This window comes from Hippocampus guttulatus, chromosome 3, assembly GCF_054856545.1.
Source record: "Hippocampus guttulatus isolate MCC_2025c chromosome 3, RoL_Hgut_1.0, whole genome shotgun sequence".
NCBI classification, from domain to species: Eukaryota; Metazoa; Chordata; class Actinopteri; order Syngnathiformes; family Syngnathidae; genus Hippocampus; species Hippocampus guttulatus.
In genome coordinates, this window is record NC_141263.1 from 15,780,029 (window position 1) to 15,806,083 (window position 26,055).

General features: G+C 40.6%; 2 protein-coding genes across 3 annotated transcripts; both read left to right on the forward strand.

Annotated features, from left to right (window-relative positions):
* The first annotated feature begins 1,452 nt into the window (after positions 1-1,452).
* On the forward strand, positions 1,453-16,297 carry tcf25 (TCF25 ribosome quality control complex subunit). 2 transcript variants are annotated; one of them, XM_086107053.1, is made up of 18 exons: positions 1,454-1,815; positions 2,581-2,697; positions 2,793-2,858; positions 2,972-3,096; positions 3,470-3,535; positions 3,624-3,706; positions 3,943-4,073; positions 4,493-4,592; positions 5,339-5,432; positions 5,587-5,679; positions 7,216-7,321; positions 7,418-7,577; positions 8,694-8,781; positions 8,875-9,033; positions 10,352-10,442; positions 11,037-11,116; positions 11,216-11,291; positions 14,372-16,297. In XM_086107053.1, exons 1-18 carry the CDS (start codon positions 1,594-1,596, stop codon positions 14,540-14,542), a joined length of 2,028 nt encoding a protein of 675 aa, XP_085963179.1. In that variant the 5' UTR covers positions 1,454-1,593; the 3' UTR covers positions 14,543-16,297. The 2 variants fall into 2 exon arrangements, with proteins under 2 accessions (XP_085963181.1, XP_085963179.1); XM_086107055.1 differs by lacking the exon at positions 2,581-2,697 and having other exon boundaries at positions 1,453-1,815.
* A 5,336-nt stretch (positions 16,298-21,633) lies between these two features.
* On the forward strand, positions 21,634-25,079 carry mc1r (melanocortin 1 receptor). Its single transcript, XM_086107340.1, has one exon. It carries the CDS (start codon positions 21,716-21,718, stop codon positions 22,685-22,687), a length of 972 nt encoding a protein of 323 aa, XP_085963466.1. The 5' UTR covers positions 21,634-21,715; the 3' UTR covers positions 22,688-25,079.
* Positions 25,080-26,055: the final 976 nt, after the last annotated feature.

Sequence of the window (26,055 nt, forward strand, 5' to 3'; positions counted from 1 at the left end):
TCTCACTTCTCCTTTGAACCATGAGGTTATTTGCAGCTTCCCTTTTTACAAACACCCTGAATTTCAATATGTTAAAATTTCCCCTCGTTCGTGTTTCCAGTATTTTTCCCCACACGGACAGTATCTGTGACATTACATTACATTCATAGCAAGCAAAACGTCAAATTAATATGTTGTTCCACCAAGCAGATTGTTCCACAACCCCTTTCAGGGTTTTTTGTTTTTTTGTTTTTTGGTGGGGTCACAAGTTGTATCTGTGTAGAAACATGATGAGACTTGGACTTCCTCATTTTAATGTGGTGAAAGGCTCAAACGACACTAACCGCGACAGTAATTTACTACAAGGGATATAAAAAGTCTACACACACGTTCAAATGTAATTTTTTTGTGACGCAGAAATAACATAAAATCATTTCAAAACCACCTTTAAAGTTGTCTAGAACCCATAGAACTCAAATTGACTTTTTATCTTTGCGATTAGAAATAAAAATAAACAACATGTGGTTGCACAAGTGTACATACCCTATTGTGAATAGGAAGTGGCTCTGTTCAGAATTAAGCAATCCCATTCCCATGCATGTAAAATGAAGAGTGAGCACACAACTGCCACTAGTTAAAGTGCCTCTGATTTTCCCAAAATAAATCTGATCCCTTCCACTGTTTTTTTTCTTGATCCCCCCCCCCTCCCCCCAAGCAGGAATCTGAATGTTTTGTGCTAAAACTGAGCTGCTATTTCAAACTGGTGTAATTCTATTTACCTTGACAACGGCTTCAATTCCAGCTGAAAAAATAGCGCCAAAGCATGATGATGCCTTCCATGCAAAATAAAAATGACAAGACAAGACCACTAAAACATCTGGGACTTATTTTTGGGTTAATCAGAGATATTTTAAATTGTGAAAAGTGTGTGCTGTAATTGGTTAATTGTAAACACAGCCACATCCCAGTTATACAAAAGTGCGCACACTTGTGCAATCACATTATTTCAGTTTTATTTTACTTGAATGAGGTGTGGTGGTGGTGGTGGTGGTGGGGGGGAGGGGGTCATAGTTGTCAATGCACTTTCAGAATTCTATTGAACGGGACAAGCAAGCAAACAGACACATAAAATGATGACACTCGCAAAGAGCTATGAGTAGGTAGGTCACATCTCACGTTCAAACGTTCGCATTGTTGTGGTTCGGACGGAGAGACGAATGGATAGATAGATAGACAGATAGATAAATAGCTGTAAAGCAGAATCTCCCCATACTTTCAAATGAATAAAGAAGAAATCGACTGACAAACATTGGTTGCCCATTTCAACACACTGATTATATGGCATGATTTCGAAGCTACCACTGCCACCTACAGTTTACTTGAGAGCACCACATATTTTTCGGCATTATTTACAACGATTTCTCTTTTTTTCCTAAAGAGGGCAGTAGAGGACAACAAAACAGTTGAGACTTCCAAATAACAATATCACGAAGTAGAAACTCTAACGAGATGGCCGTACTCGCAGTTTATTTTGATTTTGTGCTCACGTAAACTAGCTTCAGTTGTCAATACTTATATATACGTATTTATCAGTGCGTACATGAGCAGGGTAAAATGTCTAGCAGGGCTTTGCGGAGGCTGAAAGGCAAACAGCGAACTCAGGAGGCGGTTGTCGTCGAGGAGCTAACTGTGGCAGATAGCAACGATGAGCTGGCTGAAAGCGAAGAGGAGCAGCTGGACACGACCAATGTCAGTCCAGCGTCACGCCGGAATCGCAGTAATCGAAAGTCACAGAAAAGCAAGAGTCATAAAGATATCTGCATCATTTTTGAAATGGTATGTCTACATTATGGTTCATCTATCTGTCTACTGGGACTGCACGTCTGCTATGTGAGCTAAAGCTGTTACTAGCCTATAGCTAGTGCCTGTTGATAAACTAAACGTAGTCACACTTAACTTTGAATAACAACAGGTCTGCAAGAAACATTTATTATTAAGTACAGTAAGACAACTAACCAATTATTAGCCAGCACAGAGCATTCGAGTCGTGTCAGAAAACGTCCAGGACAGGTGTTAGGTACATTTCAACTACAAATGACAAATTTTCCCCTTTTATTGTGGGCCAGCCAATCATTTCCCCGGTTAGCAAACAGATCAATTGCTGGTTGCATCATTCAATGCACGAGAAGAGGTGAGAGTTTGAGGCAGGACAGTTCATGGCTGCTCACAACGTCGGGAACATCCAACAGACTTCCTGCCAGAGAAGATAATTGCCTTCTAGAGCAACCACAATACTGTACTCAGTCGAGTATCGAGCTTCTTATAAACCACACACGCACACGCACACACACACTAAACTCAAGGGAGTAATCAAGGGGACCTGTTTTGAAGACGTGGATAGCATGAGGATGGCTGCTGGGGATGGAACTGTGCAAAATTCCAGAAGAACGCTTTACTTCAAAGAGCAAAACTTGTAGTTTGTAGTTCAAATACAAAAACCTTCTTGTGTGACACCAGTCCTAGCACTATTCTGACACAACAAGATTGTTGACTCATTTTGTTGAGTATTTTTTAAGGGCTTTCATTCCAATAATTTTCTAGATAAGTGATACAGAAAAAGTTTCCGCTGATGAAGACTCAGAGAAATTCAATGGAAACAAAACAAGTGACATGGGAAACAATGACAGCAAAGTAAATGGCGGTCAAGGGTCAAATGAGGTAATTATCCAAATATGATAGCTGGCATATAATCTTTCTTTGATTAGTTATTCTGGTGTTTGTTTATTTGCATATTTTCCATTTCTTATTTCCAGCCTTTGTCTACTGTTAAGAAAAAGAAGAAGAAAAAGAGGACAAAGGTTAAATCTGAAATTCCACAGGTGAACCAAAACTTTTTTTAAACATCTCTGCTATAAACAACATCCCAGTTTGATCTCCTTAAGACAGAAAGCCACGTAAAATGCATCTCACCTTGACTTCTATCTGATGTCAGAAAGGACAAACACCAGATGACAACATTGATTTATTGCTGGAAAACCTGGACCAGTCCAACGGTTTGACTGTGCAAAATGATTGCGGCGGCTGTGACAGAAAACCTGTGTTACATGTTGAGCACAGGTGAGGAAACAGCATCTCTTCGATAAAGACAGCCCATTTTCGATAAAGACATTGGAATATTTGAGTTAAAAATATAATTTAAAATAACACATTTTCCTATATTGATGGTGTAATTCAACAAATACATTTAAGTTGTTATGGCACTGCATCTGTAATCTTGTTAAGATAAGATAAGAAAACCTTTATTAGTCTCGCAATGGAGAAATTCCCAATTCACAGCAGCAAAGTTATGAAAGGAAGAAGTAGAACAACAAAATACAGGAGCTGCTGGAAAGGTTATGAACAGAATAAAGAAATATGGCAGGCTGTCCTCTGACTTGCGTCCTGATTTGGCAACTAATTGTTCCTCCGTGCATATTTTTGTTTTCTCCAGGAATTTGAACCCAGAGACGGAGCTAAAGAAATATTTTGGGAGTCGAGCTGTTTTGGGGAATCAGAGGTAAGCATGAATTAGTGGAGATTTGGTGAGCTGTGTGTCAGTTACTTTTACGTCATACCCTGTCATCTCCTTGGCATTTTTTTTCCAGACCACGTCAACGCAATAGACAGTTTCATCGGAACACGTGGATGACGAGCCCCAAGGAAAGTTGGCCTAGATTCAGCCGCCCAGGTTCGGCTTGCTTTCATCGTATTCATCTGTTTAAATAATGTGTCTCCTGGCTATTACAATGACCGCCTTGTATTTATGTCACGGAAAGTTGCAAAAGTAAAACTGGTTATTTGATATTGCTTCACCTGCAAGCATTTGATTATTCTTACTCTTTAGTAATTAATAATACAAAGGGTGCAAATGAGCTTTTTCACAGCACTGTACATCTGTATTAACCTAAGAGGATGTCTGTTCAGGAATCTCAATGACCTTACTTGAGTCAAAAGATGGCGTTCAGTACTTCACCTTTGAGCACAGCCGCGACTACCAGCAAGTACAGTTCAAGTTCCTGGATGCTGTCGAGTCCATGGATCCAAACAACATTGTGGTAAAAGCGCATTACTCTGTTGTGCACATCAGTGAATAATGCAATTACACAACCAAACATAGGGTGTCCTGTGGAATTTCTTACTTATTTTTACATGACGGAATCATTCCTCAGACAATTAATTTAAAACGGTTGAACATTTTTATTGTGTAAGGTCCAAATTAGTCTTATGGGTTTACTGCGAAGTAAGGTATTACTCTAATCATACAACTATTTGATGTTAAGTGATATTATTTCCACCATAGCTGTTTTAAGGCACACTGTTATTCCACTAATGTGATTCCACTCTCACAACTCTCTTCCCCAAACACATGATGTAACTTGAATGTGTATTGAATATCGATAGTCAGAGCGGTGATTAAAAGTCAACTCACACATTCTAACATTTATGTATATATTTTGTTGATGTCTTTTCTTAGGCTCTGCTGCAGCTGAATCCCTACCACATTGATTCTTTGCTACAACTTTCTGATGTCTGTCGAATACAAGAGGATCAGGAGATGGCCCGGGATCTTATTGGTGAGGATGTTTAACCCATAGAAACAAAGAAGGAAGAAAGGCCCTTCGATGCGTTTTAGCCTTACTTTAGTCCCCACAGTGCCTCTGCCTTGTCAGTCGATGTTCCACGTCAGTGCTTTCTGCTCGCTCGTTTCACTATATAATCAAAAATACTGGTACGTTATCATGTTACACTAAAATAACAGCATCCGAATAATTTGATTAGGCAACTATAATAAAGCCGGTATCTCACAGATCAATGAACGCTTGCAAAGGTGTGTGACCTATTAGGCCGAATGATGCAGAAAATCAGGGAGCCGCCTCTCATTAGTGGCATTTAGCACCTCTTAACGATGCTTCGAGACAACGTGCAAATACTTGGAATGTTTTTTGGGTTGGTTTTTTTTTTTGGTTTTTTGTTAAGTCCCTAAGCTGGCTGTTGAGTTTCAAAAATATCACCTTTTCGATGAAAAATGCCATAATGTACAATCATGGGTTTAAAAAACGTGCTGCAAAATTATTGTGATCAGTAATAAGTAATAACTAAATTGTAGAAGCAATAGTTGATATTGGTGATGTAAAATTGATTGCTGTGAATATCTATATTTAAATGACCCAAAGTTTATACCCGGCTAATGGCTATGGTGAGCATTTTGCAAAACCAAATTCAATGATCAATCCACATGAATACATCAACATAATATGAAGATGTGTGTACAAATTATGTACTTGAATGATTTTTATTTTTTTACGTTATTTTATTCCAGAGAGGGCTCTGTACAGCTTTGAGTGTGCGTTTCACCCTCTATTTAGTCTGACCTCAGGGACCTGCAGGCTGGATTATCTCAGACCAGAAAACAGGTTGGATGGACTTCACTTTTTTTAATTAGTTTATATATTTTGTGTGTGCATAATTTTGTCTTGACAGAAGCATTTACTTATTTTTAAACCCTTTCTTGAATAACATGTGACTAATTTAAAAACAGAGTTGAGTGATAAAATAATTTTCTTTCAGGGCATTTTATCTCGCTCTTTTCAAACACATGATGTTCCTTGAGAAGAGAGGATGTCCCCGGACAGCTTTGGAGTACTGCAAATTGATCCTGAGGTAAGAGAAGAAGGGCACCATTAAATCGTTTGTCATTTCAATTATGTGGAATGAGTTATCACACGATGTTTTATAAGGTCAAAGACAAGTGACTGTCTGTTTTTTGCCAAATCACTACGAAAATGTGAAATTGTTTTCATTCTATTTGGCATCGCAAACCTAAAATGGTATACAGTGGATTCTTGCATATTTGTGAATCAGCATTAGCAATTTCACCTACTCGCAGACTTTTTTTTGAGAACATCCCCCTTGATTTGCGGAAAAGGCTCATCTATTTGTGATATTTGGTAATGTGGCAAAAAAGGTCAGAAAATATTATTTTACTTATTTAATTGCACGAAATTGCTGTCTACAGCAGGGCCGGTTTACAGCCAGTGCCATACGTGGTCGAAATGCATGTGCAATGAATAGAAAGCATTCGCTTTCAGAGACATGCCGGGAACTTTAGAAATGAATTGGCAATATCGATTCTGATGCCTCCATATTGAAACGTATATTCTAAAGAGGCCTGGAACGATATATTCTCATTTCAGATCTCATTTTTGGAGCACACCCCTAGTCTACAGTATGTATGATATTTAATGTATTGTCGCATGCCGCATTCGGTGTACGGTGGCACGTTAGTTTCTGGTTGGCATGTAAACGCATAGTGACAACATAGGAAATGTGTGTTAAAACCCCCAACCAAGTTGAGCATATCGGCACACCCCAGTGTTGGCAAGAGGGGCTATCTCCTTGTCTTGGGAAAAAAAAAACTTGGGATGCAATTTTGACCTCCAAGAATTAACTGCAATCATGATAGTTTCGCCAAATTAAGACAAAACAAATCAAAATCTGTGGAATTAGTCACAGCTCATCATAACATTGCTAAACTATCTGCGACCTCCGCTTTGTGTTGTCACTGCGTTGATCCAGTGGTTTTGGGTCACACCAGGTACTAACTAATCCAGCGCAAAGAGTTAAGTCACTCTGACCCAACATATGAAGCAGCATAGTTTCCCACCAGCACAGCCCGTGGCAAAAGCGTAGATACCTTCAATTTAACGCCTGTGCTTTGCTGTGTGATCAAATTTTCATTGTTTCTCATCGGACTGCACCGCGACAGGAATTCATTATCATCATCGTCATCATCAGAATTGTTAATGTAAACATGTGCGTGCTCAGCTATAAACTGTGCAACAGTTTATAAGCATCTGAAATGCTGTTCAAGTGTTTTAGGATCAGAGTTAGTGGTATATTTATGATTTCATGGTTCGATTTATAGTTTTGGCTATTTATATCGGCAGTGATAATCATTTTGAGGAGGGCTCCAACCAGTTGGTTTCGGTCCCTATTCCACACCAATAGCGGGGGTCCACTGTAGTTTGACACACACTGACATCGGTATGCTTAATCTTATGCCGTATTTATCCATACAATTTTGTCAACCTGATGTAGTTATATAAATTGCTTGAAATTTTGAGGACTTTGCGTGATGTCAAATTTCTGAAGACTCAAGGGCTTATTTTGTCCTCCCCTTTCCTCACTCATACTTAGTTTGGACCCAGACTCTGACCCACTTTGCATGCTCCTGGTCATTGATTTCCTGATGCTACGTTCCAGAGAGTACGACGCTCTCCTTCAGCTTTATGAGGACTGGGAGGTAAATTGTGCTTCACATTCCACATTGTCCTTATACATTTGATTTTACTTGGTCAACTATTCAGTGCTTAAACATAATTGTTTGTCTGTGTCTCAGGAGCACAGAAATCTGTCCCAGCTGCCGAACTTTGCATTCTCCACCGCCCTCTGCTATTTCCATCTCAGTCAGGAGGAAGAAATCAAGCCTGAAGAAAGAGATCAAGCAAGACACAAAGCTGACCAAATGCTAGAGGATGCGCTCATCATGTTTCCTGCAGGTAAGAAATCCTATGCTGCCGAGGCAGCGGAAAAGGGATGGACCTAGCGCTGAATTTTTAAAAACTGCAGTATCGATTAGCTCCACCCTTCATGGTCCTGTGAACGGTCTTGGAGAAACTCCTCAAATGCATTTTCAATTGATTTAGGCAACATGAACATTATTTTGCACCTTCTCCCTATCTGATCCCGTTTCTAACTCACAAGAAAATAAATATGGTCGTCTAAGAATCATGTTCGCAATCCGAGGCGAGCCATCTTGCTGCCCTGCTGTGCCACCTGCCATTGGCGCATGTGACTCCTTCCAGTGCCAATGTAATGCTGTGTAATCATATTACAACATGATAAATATTCTAATAGAAAACAGTTCATCGTGCCGTATAACCCTACAATTTGTATTTTGATGTGTGGGATTTGTATTTGTTCTATGGTGGCAGCAACTCCGGGAGCACGGGCTGCAAAGTCAGCAGCTTTCAAGGCTCGAATGAGTGAGGTTTTTAACTAACGTATACTCATGCAGTATTAACTGGCGTCCTTTACAATGGATTCGCTCTCTTGCTACGACCGCAGCATCCAAACGTTACACTATTTCGACATGACTCCCCAATTTCAACTCAGTATAACATTTACATTTATAACATAATATAGAAGTTTGGTTGTTCTTGGTATCACTGGTTATGCCTGGCGACCGTAGATGGACGGAGGGATGATGTTGCTGCTCAATTCACATTTTCAAAAGTGGAGTCAATCAATATCAGGGAGAAACATAAGCACGCTTAACAAACATACAAAAATAGAAAATGTGCATCTCACCGCACAAAATTACTTTTATAATGTTTAACAGTCTAATAGTGACTTGTACAAAAAAATAATAAAATAATAATTAATAAATAGCACTATGGTGTTCTTAATAAATAAGTAACCTCTCCAATTAACACCAATTCACAACCGCCCCTCTTCCCATCTCCACAACCTCGATATTAGAAAGAGGCTTAGATAAATACAGAATTTGTATCCCAGGAATGCAAAGAAACAACAAAGTCATGGTGTTGCAAAAGATGATCGAAATCAACTCTCGAGGGCATGTCAATGTTAAAAATGTGAATGTGTTTCTACAGTCTTAATGCCTTTACTGGATCTATGCACTGTGCAGCCAGATGCTACGGTCACCTCACATGCGTTCTTTGGCCCAAGCAGTCAGATTGGGTAATATAATCTTCTTTGCCCAGTTATCTCTTCTTCCTCAACTCTTCATGTCACCCTTCTCCCCTTTGTGACATCAACATTTGCTCTCTATAGACAGCTGCCAGCCTTGGCCCAACTGACCGCTCTGTATGTGGGGAGGATGCACAGCCTTTGGCGGGAAGCAGCAGTTATGCTTTGGTTGGAAGAGAATGTCAAGGAGGTGCTGCGTCGAATTGATGCAAAGGACCCGCTGGTGGAGGACTGCCAGAACAAGTGAGACCTTAACTGGGCTGCTCAGATGACAGAAGTTTACGTTCGTGACAAACTGAAGTAATCCATGTAATCCGTGTGAAGCTTTCTCAGATGACATGTTGAATGTTCCCAATCCCAGCACAGCGGACGGGACCAAGGAAGTGAGGAAATTGGCCCAAACTTTCTCTAAATTAGTCTTATACACACACAGTACTGTGCAAAAGTCCTCTATTTTCCGATATTGTTTTTATTTCACCATGCTGTGTGTATTTTTGTGCTTGTGCTACTGCTACTGGGTATGACGTAGTTTCGCTTCAAATGCTTCATCCACCACCAAACGGGTGAATTGCATTGACTAGTTATGGAAATGCACCGACAGAAATGCTCAGATCACGTTCGGTGTGACCGCAGCATTTGGGCTCCATTTCATTTGTTATGTTCACAATGCCATAATGATCATAAAAACTGGAAAGTTGAGCGCACACCTCCAACAAAAATTAACATTTACTTAAAAAAAAGTTCATAGCATTTGGGGTTATTTGTTCATTTGCTGACTACTTCCTGGTTGATGGATGATGGGGGACAGATGAGAGGTGCCTGTCTGGTTCTGGTGATTAGACACATCCAAATAAATTGACTCACATGATGAGAAAACAAATACAGAATAATGCACCCTTATGAAGATTGGGATCAAAAAGTATTTGAGCATCTTGTTTGGACGTCATGCATCCGTCCTCGACAAATTTTTGAGTATTCATTTGCGTAAACCTGCTGGGTCCAATCAGTTCAGGTTTTACAAATCAAATTCTGAAAAAAGGTTCCTAAAAACAAATGAAATGGTGGTTTAAAACGTACACAGCACTGCATCACTTATGATTTGTTTGCATTCATCGTCATACAGTATCTGTCACTTATCTAACCATATTGTCAATCTGCCCCAAACAATGTGTCGCGTTTGGTCCTAATGCGAAGTGTCCCACGCTCTCATTTGTTACCGTGGCCGTTAAAATTCTTGAGTTAATTTTAAGCACATAATTTGTCTTCATTAGACAGCGGTGAATTTTTTCAAATAAATTACAATTAAGAATGTTAAAAACCGTGATGCATGAAGTAACTCTCCCTGAGCAATCTAATCTAATTCTGTAAACAGTACATGTGACCCTGGATTAGATAACACATTTTTCATTGGAAATGATTTGAAACTTCAGCGAATCGCTACCAGCGTCCTGGAGAATCTTGTTTGAACTCAAGAGGTTCTAGTCTCCGGTACAACAGTAGTTTCAATGCATTCGTCTCATCGTAATGGCCATGCCAATTTCCTGTCACCACTGTGATGTAGGAGAAAGCAGAGATATCAGAGTGCTCCACGGAACATCCATCGCCACGTTCTGCTGTCTGAGGTCAAAGAAGCCATGTCCAGTCTGCCTCTGGTAAAAAGCACAGCTGTTCACGCAAAACAACCACAATGTTTTCCATGTTATCTACAGTGGCACCAGGTGATGGACAATAGCAGGCTTAAAAGGAACAACCGGCTGGAATGGTCTATTTTTCACAAACAAATTCCATTCATGAATGTACGTTTTTTTTTAATTGGGACGATATTAATTTGCATTTTCAATTTTATCAATTTGTTCTGGAGAAATCAGTCAATTACTACTTTTAAAATGACAACATGAAACTCATTGCATCATACCCTCTCAAACTCTGCCGTACCATATTAATCATAAGTACAATCAAAAAACAAAAATATTCAGTAGCCAAACAATATGTTTGTTATTGGAATGTAATTTACATATTCAACATGAAATTGTGCCATCTTGTCCAATATTGAGTGAACAAGCCTGTGCTTGTTTTGAGGATGCATTGATCGTCTGTCCAAGGGGCAAAACTTGTAATACACGGAACATCAGTCCTTAACGTTTTACGTGAGAATTCAATTGGCCTTTCTTTAATATTGGATGACAATGAGACCTGTCACTGCAGGAGACACATCTTTAACTAATCTCTCTGCTTCACACTCTCAGGAGGTGACGACTCAGACCATGATGGGATTTGACCCCCTCCCGCCAATGGAATCAGTGATCTCCTACACCAGACCAGCAAGGTAATATGGGACATTCCTCCGTTCCTTTGTTGGTGTTGCGACCAGCGCAAGCCCTGCTTTCTTTTTACTAAAATGCTTTGTTTGTCTGCGTGCATGTAGGCAGCGTGTTGGAGCAACCAATGAGAGCACACTGTCGCTGTTTTTCCGTTCCTTATTGCCAAACTTCAACCTTCAGGTAAATCCATCACAGAGTTGGGATTCCAATTTACAAATGCACAGGAATGCACACTCAGTGGTCACAACATCAGGCATGGGTCAGAACTGCATCATATTGAAAGGTGGTTCTATTATTGCGCTTTCCTAATTGCACATGCTGGTGATGTGTTTGTCGGTTGGAGGTTGCTGCGCCACGGTAGATCTTGCCCGGATGGATAGTTGGCGCTATGTCATAAAACGAAAGCACCAAGACGGACCTCCTTGAAAATTTTGGATTTTCATTTCTTCTCTAAGCGTTTTTGCCCACAGTCGTATGGTGACTGTAGAGACGCTTCTCCCAGCTGTTCTTTGGCCATGAATCCATTGCTCGATTTGGTCTTCCAACTCGGGCCACCTCGCCTTGTTTTCGCGGAAACTCTGTCTCATCTTCTTGACTTGGCGAAGCTCGTTGTCCCGCTTCCTCCACCTGCAAACTATGGATTTGTATATCTTAAATTCTCTTGCGGCTGCTCGATTACCATGTTCCTCTGCCTAACTAATCCCTCGAAGTTTGAACTGTGCTTCATAGGCGTGTCTTTTCACAGGTGCCATTTTCCCGCGTCCAAAGTTGTTTTGCCCAATGCACATACTGGTATTATATCCGCATACTGGCGGGCGTGCCTTTAGCATCCTCTTTCACGCCCACCCTTCCCTTTTAATGTCCGCATGCCGTTCTAAGTTACGTCCGCATTTCCTCAAAACAGCGTATCTGCATAACATCAGATAGTCAAGCGCAGCGCTCATGGAAGTCACACTGCAACATTCACAGATTTTGGAACTCGGAAGATAGATTAGGCACCCTGCATTCTTCGGTGCCCCGTCCAGAAAATTTAAGACTTTTAAGTGCGCCCTATAGTTGTAAAAATATGGTACTAACTTGAACATTTTTGTCTAGTCTGTAACAAAAAGAATTTGAAGTGCATCAAGCTGCCTGGAATTAAAAAAAATAATAAATAGAAAGCGCCACTGCCTCCTGCTGTAATTGATGTGCAACTCCACCTTATTCTATTACAGAAAAAAAGTGTGTTCCCCAGGGACACACACACACGCTCTACTGGCATTGCACCCCCCCCCTAGAAGGGCCCACCTTGCTATTTGAGAAGGAATGATTTAACCTAATGAAGTGAGTTGAACTGGCAAAAGGTTTCTAAACCTATATGCTTAACAACACACTGGTTATTATTTTCTTTCATAAGTTCTGAGTTATTTGTATAAGTGATGATAGTTCTGTGTAAAAGAAATCATTTTGACAAAAAGCTTCAAATTCTGCTTTTTTAATTGTCTGAAATAATTTTCGGATTCTTATTTCATGGAAAACATTCATCATTTTTAACGGGTTTTTAATGCTGGAACTTTGGAGCAGAACTGTTATGTGACGGTCTGAATTGGGGATAACATTTCCCCGCTACACATGACGTTCCTCATGAGGAGTAAATTAGGGAAATTAAAGGAGGCATATGACAAATATTTTCCTCCCAGAAGCCCAAACAACAATCAAGATTGATTCAGTTGTTTGAGGTTTTGGTTGTGATTTTTTTATTGCTTACGGATTTCTTGGGAGCACGTTAATGGATTTGGTGATTGAGTGTTTTTGCAGAATTTAAGGGAAATTTTGACATTTGTGTTAAATATACCCCTGTGAGCAATTCACATGCAACCTCCTTGTTCTCCTTATTTAAGCAGAATAATCGACCGCAGCTGTTTGCCATCAGACATCAACACCATTTCATATAGTACCCTAAACCACTGAACGGTGTGACTATTTTTGTATCGCACTTGCGAAAGTATGCCACGCATTTGTCTGTTCTAATGTCTCTCTCATCCGATTATTGGAAGAGTGAGGCCAGTTTCTTTAGATTTGCTTACGTCCCGTCCATCCATCCGTCTGTCCTTTTTCTGCTCATCCGGGGTCAGCAGTTTAAGCAGGGAAGCCCAGACTTCTGTCTCCACAGCCATTTCATCCAGCTCCTTCGGGGGCATCCCCGAGGCACTTCCAGGCCAACTGGTGCGTCCTGCCTTTTTCCCAGGCTCTCTTGCTTGATCATAAGAGAGGCGCCCAGGAGGCATCCTGATGTGATGCCTGAGCCACCTCATATGGCTCCTCTCTTGGAGGAGGAGGAGCAGTGGTCCATCTCTGAGCCCCTCACACTATCTCTCAGGGAGAGCCTGGAGACCCAACGGAGAAAGCACATTCTCGCTGCGTGTATCCACGCTCTTTTCCTCCCGTGGCCATAGGTGAGGGTAGAAATGTAGATCGACCGGTAAATCAAGAGCTTCGCCTTTTGGCTCAGTTCCTTCTGCAGCACGGCCAACAGATACAGAGTCCGCATCACTCCAGACACTGTGCTGATCCTCCTGTCAGACTCCTGCTAAGTTTGCAAACAACAATTATTTTAATCACTGATTAACTGATAAATCAGATGGGTAGGGTGGAGTTTTCCAAAGTAAAAGCAGATGTTTGCAAACTCTTATTTTGGAAAAAAGACTACTTCCATGGCGGACTACAGAATATTTACTGTTGGTAGGCTGAAATTCACAGGATTTGGACAGTTTTAAATGAAACAAGGTACTAACCTAAACAAGTAGTAACCTAAACAATTCATGATTAGCATTATGGTTGATTTGTTTGACAATGGATTAGCTGTCAATTGTTGCATCTCTAGTATGTTTTATGAATTAAGTATAGAGTGCTATTTTCCTTCACGGTACAATTTTTTGGAGTGTCGTGTTATGGATTATGGCATTTTCATTCATTTTAATGGGGAAAAGTGATTTGAGACACCAGTGTTTTAAGTTTCGAGCCTGGCCACTGAACGAATTAAAACGCCTTTTTAAAAGGGCCACTCTTTTTGACAATGTGCTGACCTTTTAGGTATCGGCTACTCCTTCACAGAATCAGCTGTGTATGCTTCATATTATAATCAGAAGGGCCTGAAGCTTGTAATCTAGACAGCCATCTAAAATTGATTCTGATTTGTTTCTCATTGCGGTAATTATTAGCCGACAGTCTCACAAAAATGTCAGATTGTTTCACCGCTATCTTCAACTTTGCTTGTCAAGGGTGGACCAAGGCAGGAGGAGGGTGACATGGAGGTGGCTCGAGCCGGACAAGAGCTAAACCAGGAAGTGAATCGCCTCATGGTGGCAATGAGGGACATGCTGGCAAACATCAGGTTTCAAGAGCCGCCACGAGAGGACCATCCTTTTAGAGATGAGGAAGAGTGGGACTGAGCGGGAACAAATTTGAAACTGAGATAAATATCAACAAAATATCTGTGATGACATTAAATTACTGGCAAATGAGATCCTTCAAAAAGAGGTTCCTCTGGTTTTTTTTGGCTTGAACATGCATTCAAATTTTATTAAGTATCAACCTTACTCTTAAGTTTCTTGTTATGTTATGATTTATTCACGTTTTGGATAATCTCTTCATAACTCTTGACTGAAGGTGTTATGCCATGATCGCGCACTTTGGGCTGTATTGCGTTGTCTTCAACCGTATTTTTATTTTTTTTTAATGCGCCTGGGTTTGCTCACTTTCTGTCTAAGTGTACTCCCCCTTTCTGGACTTCTGACACCCCCGCCGCCTGTAAACTGGGTACGAGTGTGTAAGCAGCAAAGAGGCATCATTGATTGAGGCTGGCTGGAAATTTTCCTGACACTTGTGAATGTCATTGAAATTCATGAGAAAAATAGTGCACACTTTAAATATGAAAGTACCTTTGGTAGCGGATGTGTCGTTAGACTGTCGGAATGTGCACATCCTACGTTTTGAAGGAACTTTTTTTTTTTTTCGGTATGAAATAAATCCACTAAAAGTAATTAATGTGGTTATTACTGAATTTATGTTTGGATGTCCATCAATAAGGGAGATAAATCAGCAATGCCCATCCTTCTACCACATGTTGGGCGAGTCACTTTTATAACAGAAATTTTTACGATGACACACCGTAGAAGCAAAGACAATCAAATGATTATCAACGATTGCACCATTACAATGATTGTATTAGTGAGAGCCCTGTACTTTCTAAAAAGTCCCTTTTTTTTTAATCCCTTCAAATGCCATGCCGTGGTGGAAAAAAAAAAGCCAGCTGATGCCAGTACAGTATTGTCGCCCCATGATTAAGGCCAAAATGTTAATCATGATTATTTTGCTCAGCATTTTAATTCATCTGTATTTTTACTGCCCGACTTTTCAACAAATAATTTGGACACTCTTTTCGGCGAGACTTCATAATCAATAGATTATTATTTTAAAATATATCTTTTGGATTTTCCCTTCAGGGGTCGCCACAGCGAATCAGTTGCCTCCATCTAACCCTGTTTTGTGCATCCTCTTCTCTCACATCAGCTACCTTCATGTCCTCTTTCACTACATCCATAAACCTCCTCTTTGGTCTTCCTCTCGGCCTCATGCCTGGCAGCTCAAGACTCAGCATCCTTCTCCTAATATATTCACTCTCTCTCCTCTGGGCATGTCCAAACCATCTCAGTTTGGCCTCTCTGACTTTCTCTCCAAAACCTCGAACATGAGTTGTCCCTCTGATGTACTCATTCCTGATCTTATCCAAGCTGGTCACTCCCAAAGAGAACCTCAATATCTTCATCTCTGCTACCTCCAGCTCCGCCTCCTGTCTTTTCTTCAGTGGCACTGTCTCCAGTCCGAACAGCATTCCTGGTCTCAGCGCAGTTTTAAACACCTCTCCCATCATCTTATCTGAAACTCTTCTGTCGCACATCACACCTGACACAAGCCGTTATTTAATGAAATGTCAATAGCCCTTAATCCTAAACAAGTCCACAAAACAGATGTTGATTACTTTCAAAGGCTCACCATCTCCAATTATTGCTGAACTTTCTTCTCTCAACATGTCCCTCATCAGTCCACCGAAGTGACTTTCGGCTCCCACTGCACACTTGTTAATTTAAACGCCTTAACCAGGTGTTCGCCCCTTGGTTGTGGGTTGACTAGTGGTTGAGTAACTTGAGTAACTATTTGACTCGCAATTGACGTGAAGGAGCATCAGTAACGGGAATGATCGTCAAATGTATATTTATTTAATTTTAAAGGGAGTGGGTGGAGAAAAAGGCGGCCCGGTGGAAAAGTGGGTCACAGTGCAGAGGTCGTTGGTTCAATCCCGGCCTTCCTGTATGGAGTTTGCATGTTCTCCCCGTGCCTGTGTGGGTCAAAGTGAGGATAAAACGGTTCGGAAAATGGATGGGTGGAGAAAAGTCTTTTGAATCATGTCGCATAGTGGCACCACTAAAATAATTTCTTGAAAATGCAATAATGCCTGAAAATGTAAAAAATAAATAAAATGCACTTAACTCAATCAAAAATGTAATAAAACCCATTAATTGACAGTTGATACACCTGTTGTGTTGGAAGTCCAGTTGATGCCATTAGAGTGGACATGAAGATAGATTCTACTCTATTTTTTGTGTCAAATGATGAGTCTGCAATGTCGGCTTATATCTGTCCGAATAGACAGTGACAGGGCCTTGGTCTTCTGTAAAATATCAAAGACAAACTGTATTATAAACCTCTGCATGATTCGCTTTATGTGCAATTTCCTTTGGTTAAATGCTCCACTTCCTTTTCTGATTTGTTTATACTTGAAGTTCGTGAGCTAATGAAGAGCTGACCGTGTGCTTGATTTTTAAATTATATCATTGTTCTCTGTTGACCTGGAGCTATAAGTGAAGTATTTGAGGACTGTTCATGTAGTCTAAATACAGTTTTGGAAAAATATCAGAACCAGTCCCCAGAAGCAATTGCATGAGGAGAAACAGCGACTGACTGTTTCAGCCCTGATGATGCCACCATTGTTGAACGCCCTTGTTGTTATAAATCCAAAGGACACTAAATTGACACACTTAATATGGCTGCAACTATCACATTTGCTCGCCTTTTGTTTTCTGAGGTGAGACTAAGAGGATTTTCTCCATTGAATTTTCCACACTATTGACCAACATTTCGAGCCGCTGTTCATATCATAATTGGCATATAAAAAGAAATAAAGCTGTCAATGTTAAAATTGGTTTCTTGTGTCAGGTCATTTTCCAAATGTGACACAAAGTGACCTGATCTTAACAGTGAGCACACATCCCCTTTGTTTACATGCTTGGAATGTTTCCACGCATTTGCCAAACATGTGGTACAATATAGTTGCAAGGCTTTTCTGGAAAAGACTGATAAATGACTTTTCCCCTCAGACTAAGCATTTTTTTACATAAGCATTTTTAATTAGAATGGATTTCGAGGTCAAACAATCCAAGCGCAACCCTATCTATTGTTTCACATCCATCATAAGTTTTCCTGCAAATGTTACATGCTGACAATATATTGCCGTGCCTTGATAATTTTCTCCAGCACAAACACAAATTTGATACTTTGTATCCTACTTCAAAATTTTAATGATTGATGTTGTGCTTTTGCAAAAAGAAGGCAAACATAACTAAAATGTGGCCCTTGATGGAAACAAGTGTTATTGTAGGACTGATTTTTTTTTACTCCACATTTTATTTGTTTATTTTGCTTTGGCTTACCAACAAAAATTTTCAATCCCAGTGCTCTAGGGTCTTTGAGAAATATTCTTCAAGTTGTTAAAAGCCACTCCCAGTAGATGTTTACTGTCAAATTAAACATCAAACAAAGAGGAATACTGTAAACATTTTGAATTTAAAACGACCAACTTAAAGTTTACCAGCTCAACACATAGGAAACACCATCGACTGGTTAACAAATAGCATTGGTGTTGCTGACACAGACTGTCATGCTTTCAGCAATGGGTGTTTGAACACAAATGGAGGACCAACACATGTCATCAGCTAATATAACAATACTCACAGGCATATATTATTTACTCTCTGTAAAGGATGCTTGATATTGTGGCTTACTGCAGTTTGACCGATTGCAAACAACCCTTCAAAAAAGAAGCCTCCAGCTGTTTTAACCTAACCCTGCCACTTACTTGAAGTTTACTGTCAAACTCAACATAAAAAAAAAGAGAATTACACATGTTGTATTTGAAAGAACCACATAATGGGTAAATTTGCAATCTTAATGCTAACACCACACACCAGATAACAAATAGTGTCAGTGTTACTGTTTTATAACCCTTTCAGCAATGGATATAGAGCACATGGTGGAGCAACACATGTTGAGTGACGATATAACAAACTCACAAGCATACATCCTTTATCCATTGTGAAGAACGACCAATATCACAGCCGCTACACATTTCAATTGTGAAAAAATTTCCTGTGTGTCTGGTTGTCTGTATTGTACTGCCCCCAGTTGGCATGTGCAAGTACACCCCCGTCGATTGAAGTAAAAATGTGTAATAAATAAATAAATCCAAAAAAACTAATAATAAACTATTATTATATACATTCCATCGAATTATATCATGACTGTATGCTTTCATAAAGTGCAAAATTTGGCTATAGAGTTCGATGTTTGGTTTTTGGGAGAGGCTGGAAAGGATGAATGGCATTTCCATTCATTTCAATTGGGGAAGATGATTTGTGACTTGCACCAAAGTACTTGAGCTATGTTACCAATTAGGAATTTTGAGAAATTGATTCATGGAGGTTTGCTTCAACATTTTCTTTCATGCACTCATCCTCCGAGTAACATCAGCGTACAAGGAGGAGTCTAGTGAAGTCTCACATGGTGTGCTGGGCCTGCATCTCTCCTCTCGCCAAGTATTCTATCATATAACTCACGTCACGTCGGTCCCGGCGCTTTCTGCAAAGAAGCTCTCTTGTTAGGCGGGACAGTCGCCTTCAGCGTGCCCAAGGCACAAAACATGATTTGGAAAAAGTACATGTTCTGGATGTTGGTGTTTTTCATCTTGAATGCATAAACAAGCCGAGGAGACTCACTTTTCTCGTGGATTGCTACTGGTACGTCCAATGCATTTTATTTTCCTACACCAGATCTTCATATTGAGGAAAAAAAAAGATATATGTAGTATATATTCTTGTGTTGCACAAGTGTGACTCAGTCAGCCTCTTTTCAAATATAATTTTTATTACCATTCAAATCGAACTCAATAATGTTCCCACAATGTGAGATTACCACACTTCAAATTTGACTCTAAAAAGTAACAATCTTATTTTACCAGCAATTAAATGTGACTTGAAGGTGCTTCTCTCCCAGTGTTATTTTATCTCAAGTTGGCCCCCCAAAATAGAATAAAGTAGAATATGAATATTCTGCGCTGTTTGACAAAATAAATGACTCTGTGATTTTACACTACTCAACTTTTACTCGAAAGGCGTCGCCTTTTTCCGAGTGACAAATTTGATTCTGAAGACAATTCTTCGAGGGAATCTTTACAATCAAATTTGTTTCTAGTTGTGCTACACATATTATGTTCCTTCATTCTTGAATTCTTTTGCGGCCACTTTAAGTTTGACTTGAGAGGTGACAGAACAATCTTAGCACTGATCAAATATGGTACATCTTGTCTTGCTAATCAAGTTTGACACAAAATATTGACTGTTATTTTACACCGGTAAAGCTTTCCAGCGATATTTGCTATAGATCAACTAGAACTCTTCTGTTCCACTCATCTATGCTCACATCTTATCCTTGGCCAATGTGAACCTCCAGAAAGTGATTATGATGAAATTGTTGCCCAAGTGTACTTGATGTTTGTTTGTTATGGATTTAAACAACGCATTAAAAGAACACACGCAGAATAGTTAGCTGAAAGAGAATAGATCTTTTTCTATTGCTTGTTTGTCTTTCATGTATTTGTATTGTTACAATAGTGCACGTTTGTGCTATCTAAATCATTTAGAATGAAAAACTTTCTCTCGCCATACAGTTTTAAAACTGCTGGGTCAAAACCGGGGTCAAAAATTGGACAAACCTGTTACTTGGGTCAATTTGATTACGTTTTTTTTTGTTGTTTTGTTTTGTGAAGTCGGTCCAGTTTTCAAACCAAAATCTGTTTGTTTTTTTTACCCAGCCGTTTCAAGGGTGTAACATGTATGTTTGTGCTAAATTCCACCCCAGAGGGGGAAAAAAAATTGTAACCTGACTGTAACCCAAGAAAAATTTGACACTAAATGTAAACTCAAATAGAATCACCATCAGAACATCAGAAAGACACATTTAACCTTATTGGGGGGTGTAGGGGGGGGGGGGTGCAAGTATCAGGGATTGCGCTACACAATTCTAACTGCTATGAATGTGTAAGATATTTTCCCTGGTGTAGTTTGTCTCTGATCAAATTGACACAGGTAGAAATTGAATGTTTTGGGAGACATGGTGGTGAGAAATAAATGCCAGTGAGTGAGTTCCTTTGCCTTTTGACTGTCCACAACCCAATGAAGTCTTGCAAGTGAAGTCACACTGATGGATTTCCGACTGGATCCCCAATAAATGAGTTATCTCCTTCAATTGATGGTGTTATAAATACTTGTTTTATATTTGGACATCACTGAGAGGGTATCTAGAACCAATTTGATGACATCAGCTCCAGTTTGGGAAATTAGTGTGTTTGCTGGTGGTTAGAGACAAGAGAGGGGTTTGGTTCAGCACTCATCCAAAGAGAGACCTTTTATAATATTCGACAAATTCTTCTCTATGTCGCTTTATAGGTCAATAGGATGTGACAGCACCTCGTGGATTAAGAAAATTTTTCCTTAGGTGTCATTTTCTGTTGAGCGAGAGCAGAAAGAGAATAAACAGCATCAAGAGAAATCTTTTAAGTCAAACAACGGGAGAGAAGAAGAGGGCGATTGGAAAAATGAGCCCGGTCCAACTCTAGAAGGCCACCTATGTTTAAGAGCAACGCTAATCACCGGATGAAGGGGAGCGTAACACTTTTCAGTTTTAATTTGATTCACAATGTGTGTGCGCATGAGCAAGTAAGTGCCTCAATATTCCATCCATCCATTTTCCGAACCGCATGATCCTCACTCGGGTCGCGGGGGGTGCTGGAGCCTATTCCAGCCGTCTTCGGGCAGTAGGCGGGGGACACCCTGAATCAGTTGCCAGCCAATCGCAGGGCACACAGAGACAAACAACCATCCACGCCCACACTCACACCTAGGGACAATTTAGAGCGTCCAATCAGCCTACCATGCAGGTTTTTGGAATGTGGGAGGAAACCGGAGCACCCGGAGAAAACCCACGCAGGCCCGGGGAGAACATGCAAACTCCACACAGGGAGGCCGGAGCTGGAATCGAACCCGGTACCTCTGCACTGTGAAGCCGACGTGCTAACCACTGGACTACTGGGCCGCCCTGCCTCAATATTAAGTGTTGTTAAAGTGTCATGGGCCAAACACAGAATTGTGACTTGTTTAGACCATGATATTTTGCACCGCTCAGCTAATAAGAGCAATTGACTCTAATGCAACCTATTTTCCATTTCAGGAGCAATGGACTTTTTCAACAATTCCCAGAACAACATCTTCATGCACCACGACTACCTGGGTGACTACCCGCAAGACAATGAGACCAACTCAATTGGCGCGGAACCCAACTCGATCGGCTGCTTCCAGCTGTGGATCCCACAGGAGCTGTTCCTGTCTCTGGGCCTTATCAGCCTGGTGGAGAACATCCTCGTTATGGTGGCTATCATCAAAAACCGAAATCTTCACTCACCCATGTACTACTTCATCTGCTGTCTGGCCGTATCAGACATGCTGGTGAGCGTCTGCAACGTGGTGGAGACCATCGTCATGCTTCTGCACGACCACGGCCTTCTGGACGTGCAACCGGGCATGCTGCGCCACCTGGACAATGTGATCGATGTGATGATCTGCAGCTCGGTGGTGTCGTCGCTTTCCTTCCTGAGCACCATCGCGGCGGACCGCTACATAACCATCTTTTACGCGTTGCGCTATCACAGCATCATGACGACGCAGCGCGCCGTGGGCATCATCGCGGCCGTGTGGCTGGCCAGCATCACCTCCAGCATCTTCTTCATCGTCTACCACACGGACAATGCCGTCATCGTGTGCCTGGTGACCTTCTTCTGCTCCAGCCTGGTCTTCAACGCCGTGCTCTACCTACACATGTTCCTGCTGGCGCACATCCACTCGCGCAGCATCACCGCCAACTTCCGCAAGAAGCGTCGCCCGTCCACCAGCATGAAGGGCGCCATCACGCTCACCATCCTGCTCGGTGTATTCATCGTGTGCTGGGGACCCTTCTTCCTGCACCTCATTCTCATCCTTATCTGCCCTACCAGCCCCTTCTGCAACTGTTTTTTCCGGAACTTTAACCTCTTTCTCATCCTGATCATATGTAACTCTCTTATAGACCCGCTCATCTATGCCTACAGGAGCCAAGAGTTGCGCAAAACTCTTCAGGAGCTGCTCCTGTGCAGCTGGGTCTTCGGTGTGTGATGCTTATCGTGCGTGGAAGAAGGAAGAGAGACACTGCCGCCATTCCACTGACTGGTACAGTTCAGTTCAGAATGGGAAAACCTGATCTCGCATGTGTTTCTGATGCAGACACGTATCTTATAAGCACTTAGACTCCAAAAGTAAACTATTGACTTTTAAGTCAAAATATTGCTGCTTAAACACTGAACATATTCTGTATTTAATCTTTTCTAGTCAAATCAATCAAAAACTGGCTGTTGTTTATGTAAAAAATATTCAATTCAAAATATGTGGACATGGATGAAATCCTATCTGAAAACATTCAAAATAGGAGTGCATGGATGGAATCATCTGTAATGTTTGCAACTAACAATGCTGCAGAAGGCTGACGAGATATTGTGTGGCGTGGCCAACAACGCGACAGATCTGCCGGTACCTTAGCAATGACAATGTAGGACACCAACCTACTATGAATTGCAAACAAAAATGCTTGTCTAACAACTGTAGCTTGTAGCTTACCATTCTTCCAATCGCAATGGGTTATGTCTCCACTCCATGTCCGGGCGTTCGGGCACAACATTTTCCAAATTGTGAGCATCTGGTTCATACATGTATGGTCCAACATAAATATTGCCAACAACCTCCCATTCCTCCAACTCTTCAAACACCTGGATAATTATAAAACGTCGCTTTCCGAATCAATTTCTGACTGACGGTGTACTCTGACTGACCCTATCATTGTTTTAAAGTAACACCATACACGGATTTGTCGCTCACCAGGGTTTTAGTTTGGGGGAAAATTATTTTTTTTCTCCAGAGAATTTTGTTTACATGCTGTATTTAATGTGTTTTGTCTAATTACTTTACTGGTGACATAAAAAATATATATTTTTTTCTGAAATTGCTTCAGTTGGCCTTTAAGTCCAGTTATGTTGGAAAATAATACTATACTGTAAAGCCTGGCAGACGTTTATTGAATGCATACAATTTTTGCTTTATTGTATGGGTTGCGGGCAGCGTGGTGCTCGAGTGGTTAGCATATCTGCCCACAGTACAGAGGTCTAGGGTTCGAATCTGGGCTCCGGCCTTCCTGTGTGGACTTCCCCGTGCTTGCGTGGGTTTTCTCACACGCTCCGAAAACCTGCATGCTATGTTAATTAAACACTCGTAATTGTCCACAGGCGTGATTGAGAGTGTGAATGGTTGCCTGTCTGTATGTGGCCTGCGACTGGCTTGCCACCAGTTCAGGGTGTACCGCGCCATCCGCCCGAAGACAACTGGCATGCTGCAGCCTATCTCAGCGGTCTTCGGCAGTATGTCAGGTACACCCTGAACTGGTTGCCAACCAATCACATTGCGCACAATTTGGATTTACTCATTTGAATGACTTCATTGTATCTCACTCAAAAACACTGGAAATCAACTTGCATCTTGCTTTTTTTTAAACAGAATATATAGGCAATAAAATGCTTGCATATACACCACTCTAAATTAAATGTCAGGTAGATTATGCATTTTCTAAAATCATTTCATTTTTAAATGGGGGGGAAAAGAGCACAAATGAAAATTTGCCTTAAGGCTTTGAAATTTGCCCTTACTTATGTGGGTGACATTACACTAAACATGGACAATGAAATTAAAATCAGAGATTTGTTTCCAAATATTCCATAGATGTTTGAAGATAATTGCTGAAAATATGTGGAAACACTATGCAGAACTGAATTATCGAGTGACGTACTTGATGGGCAACCAGTCGGCAGTCACATTTTAACCGGCCCAATGTATCTAGGTTTGCTTGAGTCTTTATTTGGCGATTATAGCCCACAGTGACTCTTCAATTTTGGAAGTGAGCCTCCGATCGTGATTACCCAACGCGCAGGCTACCGTTGTTTTCATTGTGTTTGTGATTTCTGCGCATTCAGCCAAAACACCCATAACATTCGAGAGCGGGGACAAACGCTTGATTTTTCATGATTTCGAAGCCTCATTTGAAATACTCGCTGATGTTGTTAATCATTCAATTTTGACAGGGTTGTTAATGACACTCTTGGTGGTGTATTACAGTTACAAGACATGTTCATTTCTGCTTTACAGGGTCTTTAATGCACTGCTATGATTACTGGAAAGACACTTGCAAATATATTTGCTCGTGAGTAATTTTACCTGTGTGTGTTGCATCAAGAATTAGCCTGAGACGTTTTCTCAGTGATTTTCTCTGAGCAGTGTAAGTCAATTTATTTATTTCGGGGCACCGTAATGTCAACCCGACACTACTAAGTGTGTAAAACCTGTGGTTATTATACAGTGTCAAGGTAAATTCCAGAGGCCAAACCAAACATGTACTTAGACTTTATATTGATGTTAAGTAGTCTTGTGTAAAAGTAATTAATTAGCAGTTGTCACGTTGTTTCAAATAAAGACCCCACGTCATAAAACTTCCCCTGTGTGCATTTCCTTCTATTGTCTGAAAAGTTTAACACAAAAGCAAACAATTCATGTGAGTAAAATTATTTATTTTGGGGTTTCTGGTTTCATGTTCAAGGTACCGTCATAATTTTCATTCAAAATATTGTTTTGCACGTTGTTGGTGGAAAATAAAATCGACAAGAAAAAAACCGAACACATTGGCACTTTCAAACATTATCTTTGAATCAAGTTAACCAGAAATAAGAAACATACACGTTTGAAGACGAACAAGACGAATGATAAGTTCAAAATGACAACAATATGTTTAGGTTTGTAATCAGCTTTAGTGGAGATGATGGTATGGCATGATGCATAATGGCACGAGTAAAACCACAAAAAAAAAGTTTGCTTATACATGGTTAGGCTATGCAACATTAAACAATGGCTGTTTTTTGTCTAGATGTCGCTTGCCGGCTTTTGCGATTTCACTTTTTCAAATATTTTTACAGTTGTACAAGCACGTAGCTGCAAAGTGAGCCCCAGCTCCCATTGCTTGTCATTATTATCGTATGAAAATTGTAAATCAGGTCACTGCCTCATACCAAAATCTAAGGGCAGCAGGTAATCACACACTGAATTCTGCATCAACAGACTCTTCTTTGATTGCTGTTGCTCGCAGCATGTCAAGAAAGGCTTGATTTAGTTTTAACCACAACCGTCCTTTTAACCAAAATAAGTCGCCTCTTTCAACTCAACAGACAATCACTCTTTCAAGAAGCACTTCCACTTGTGTCATGTGAGCACATGACACAAGTGGAAGTGCTGTGTGTTATGTGTATTCCCATTTTCAAAGCAACAGCTTTGTAATACAGCTCTGCATAGTCCTCAATTGCAGCCTGTGTTGCTGCCTGCAAAAAAGGAGACCTGTATAATGCCCGGACCTCCTTCGGGCATCTTTGGAAAAATTGTGCTCAAAATATAAT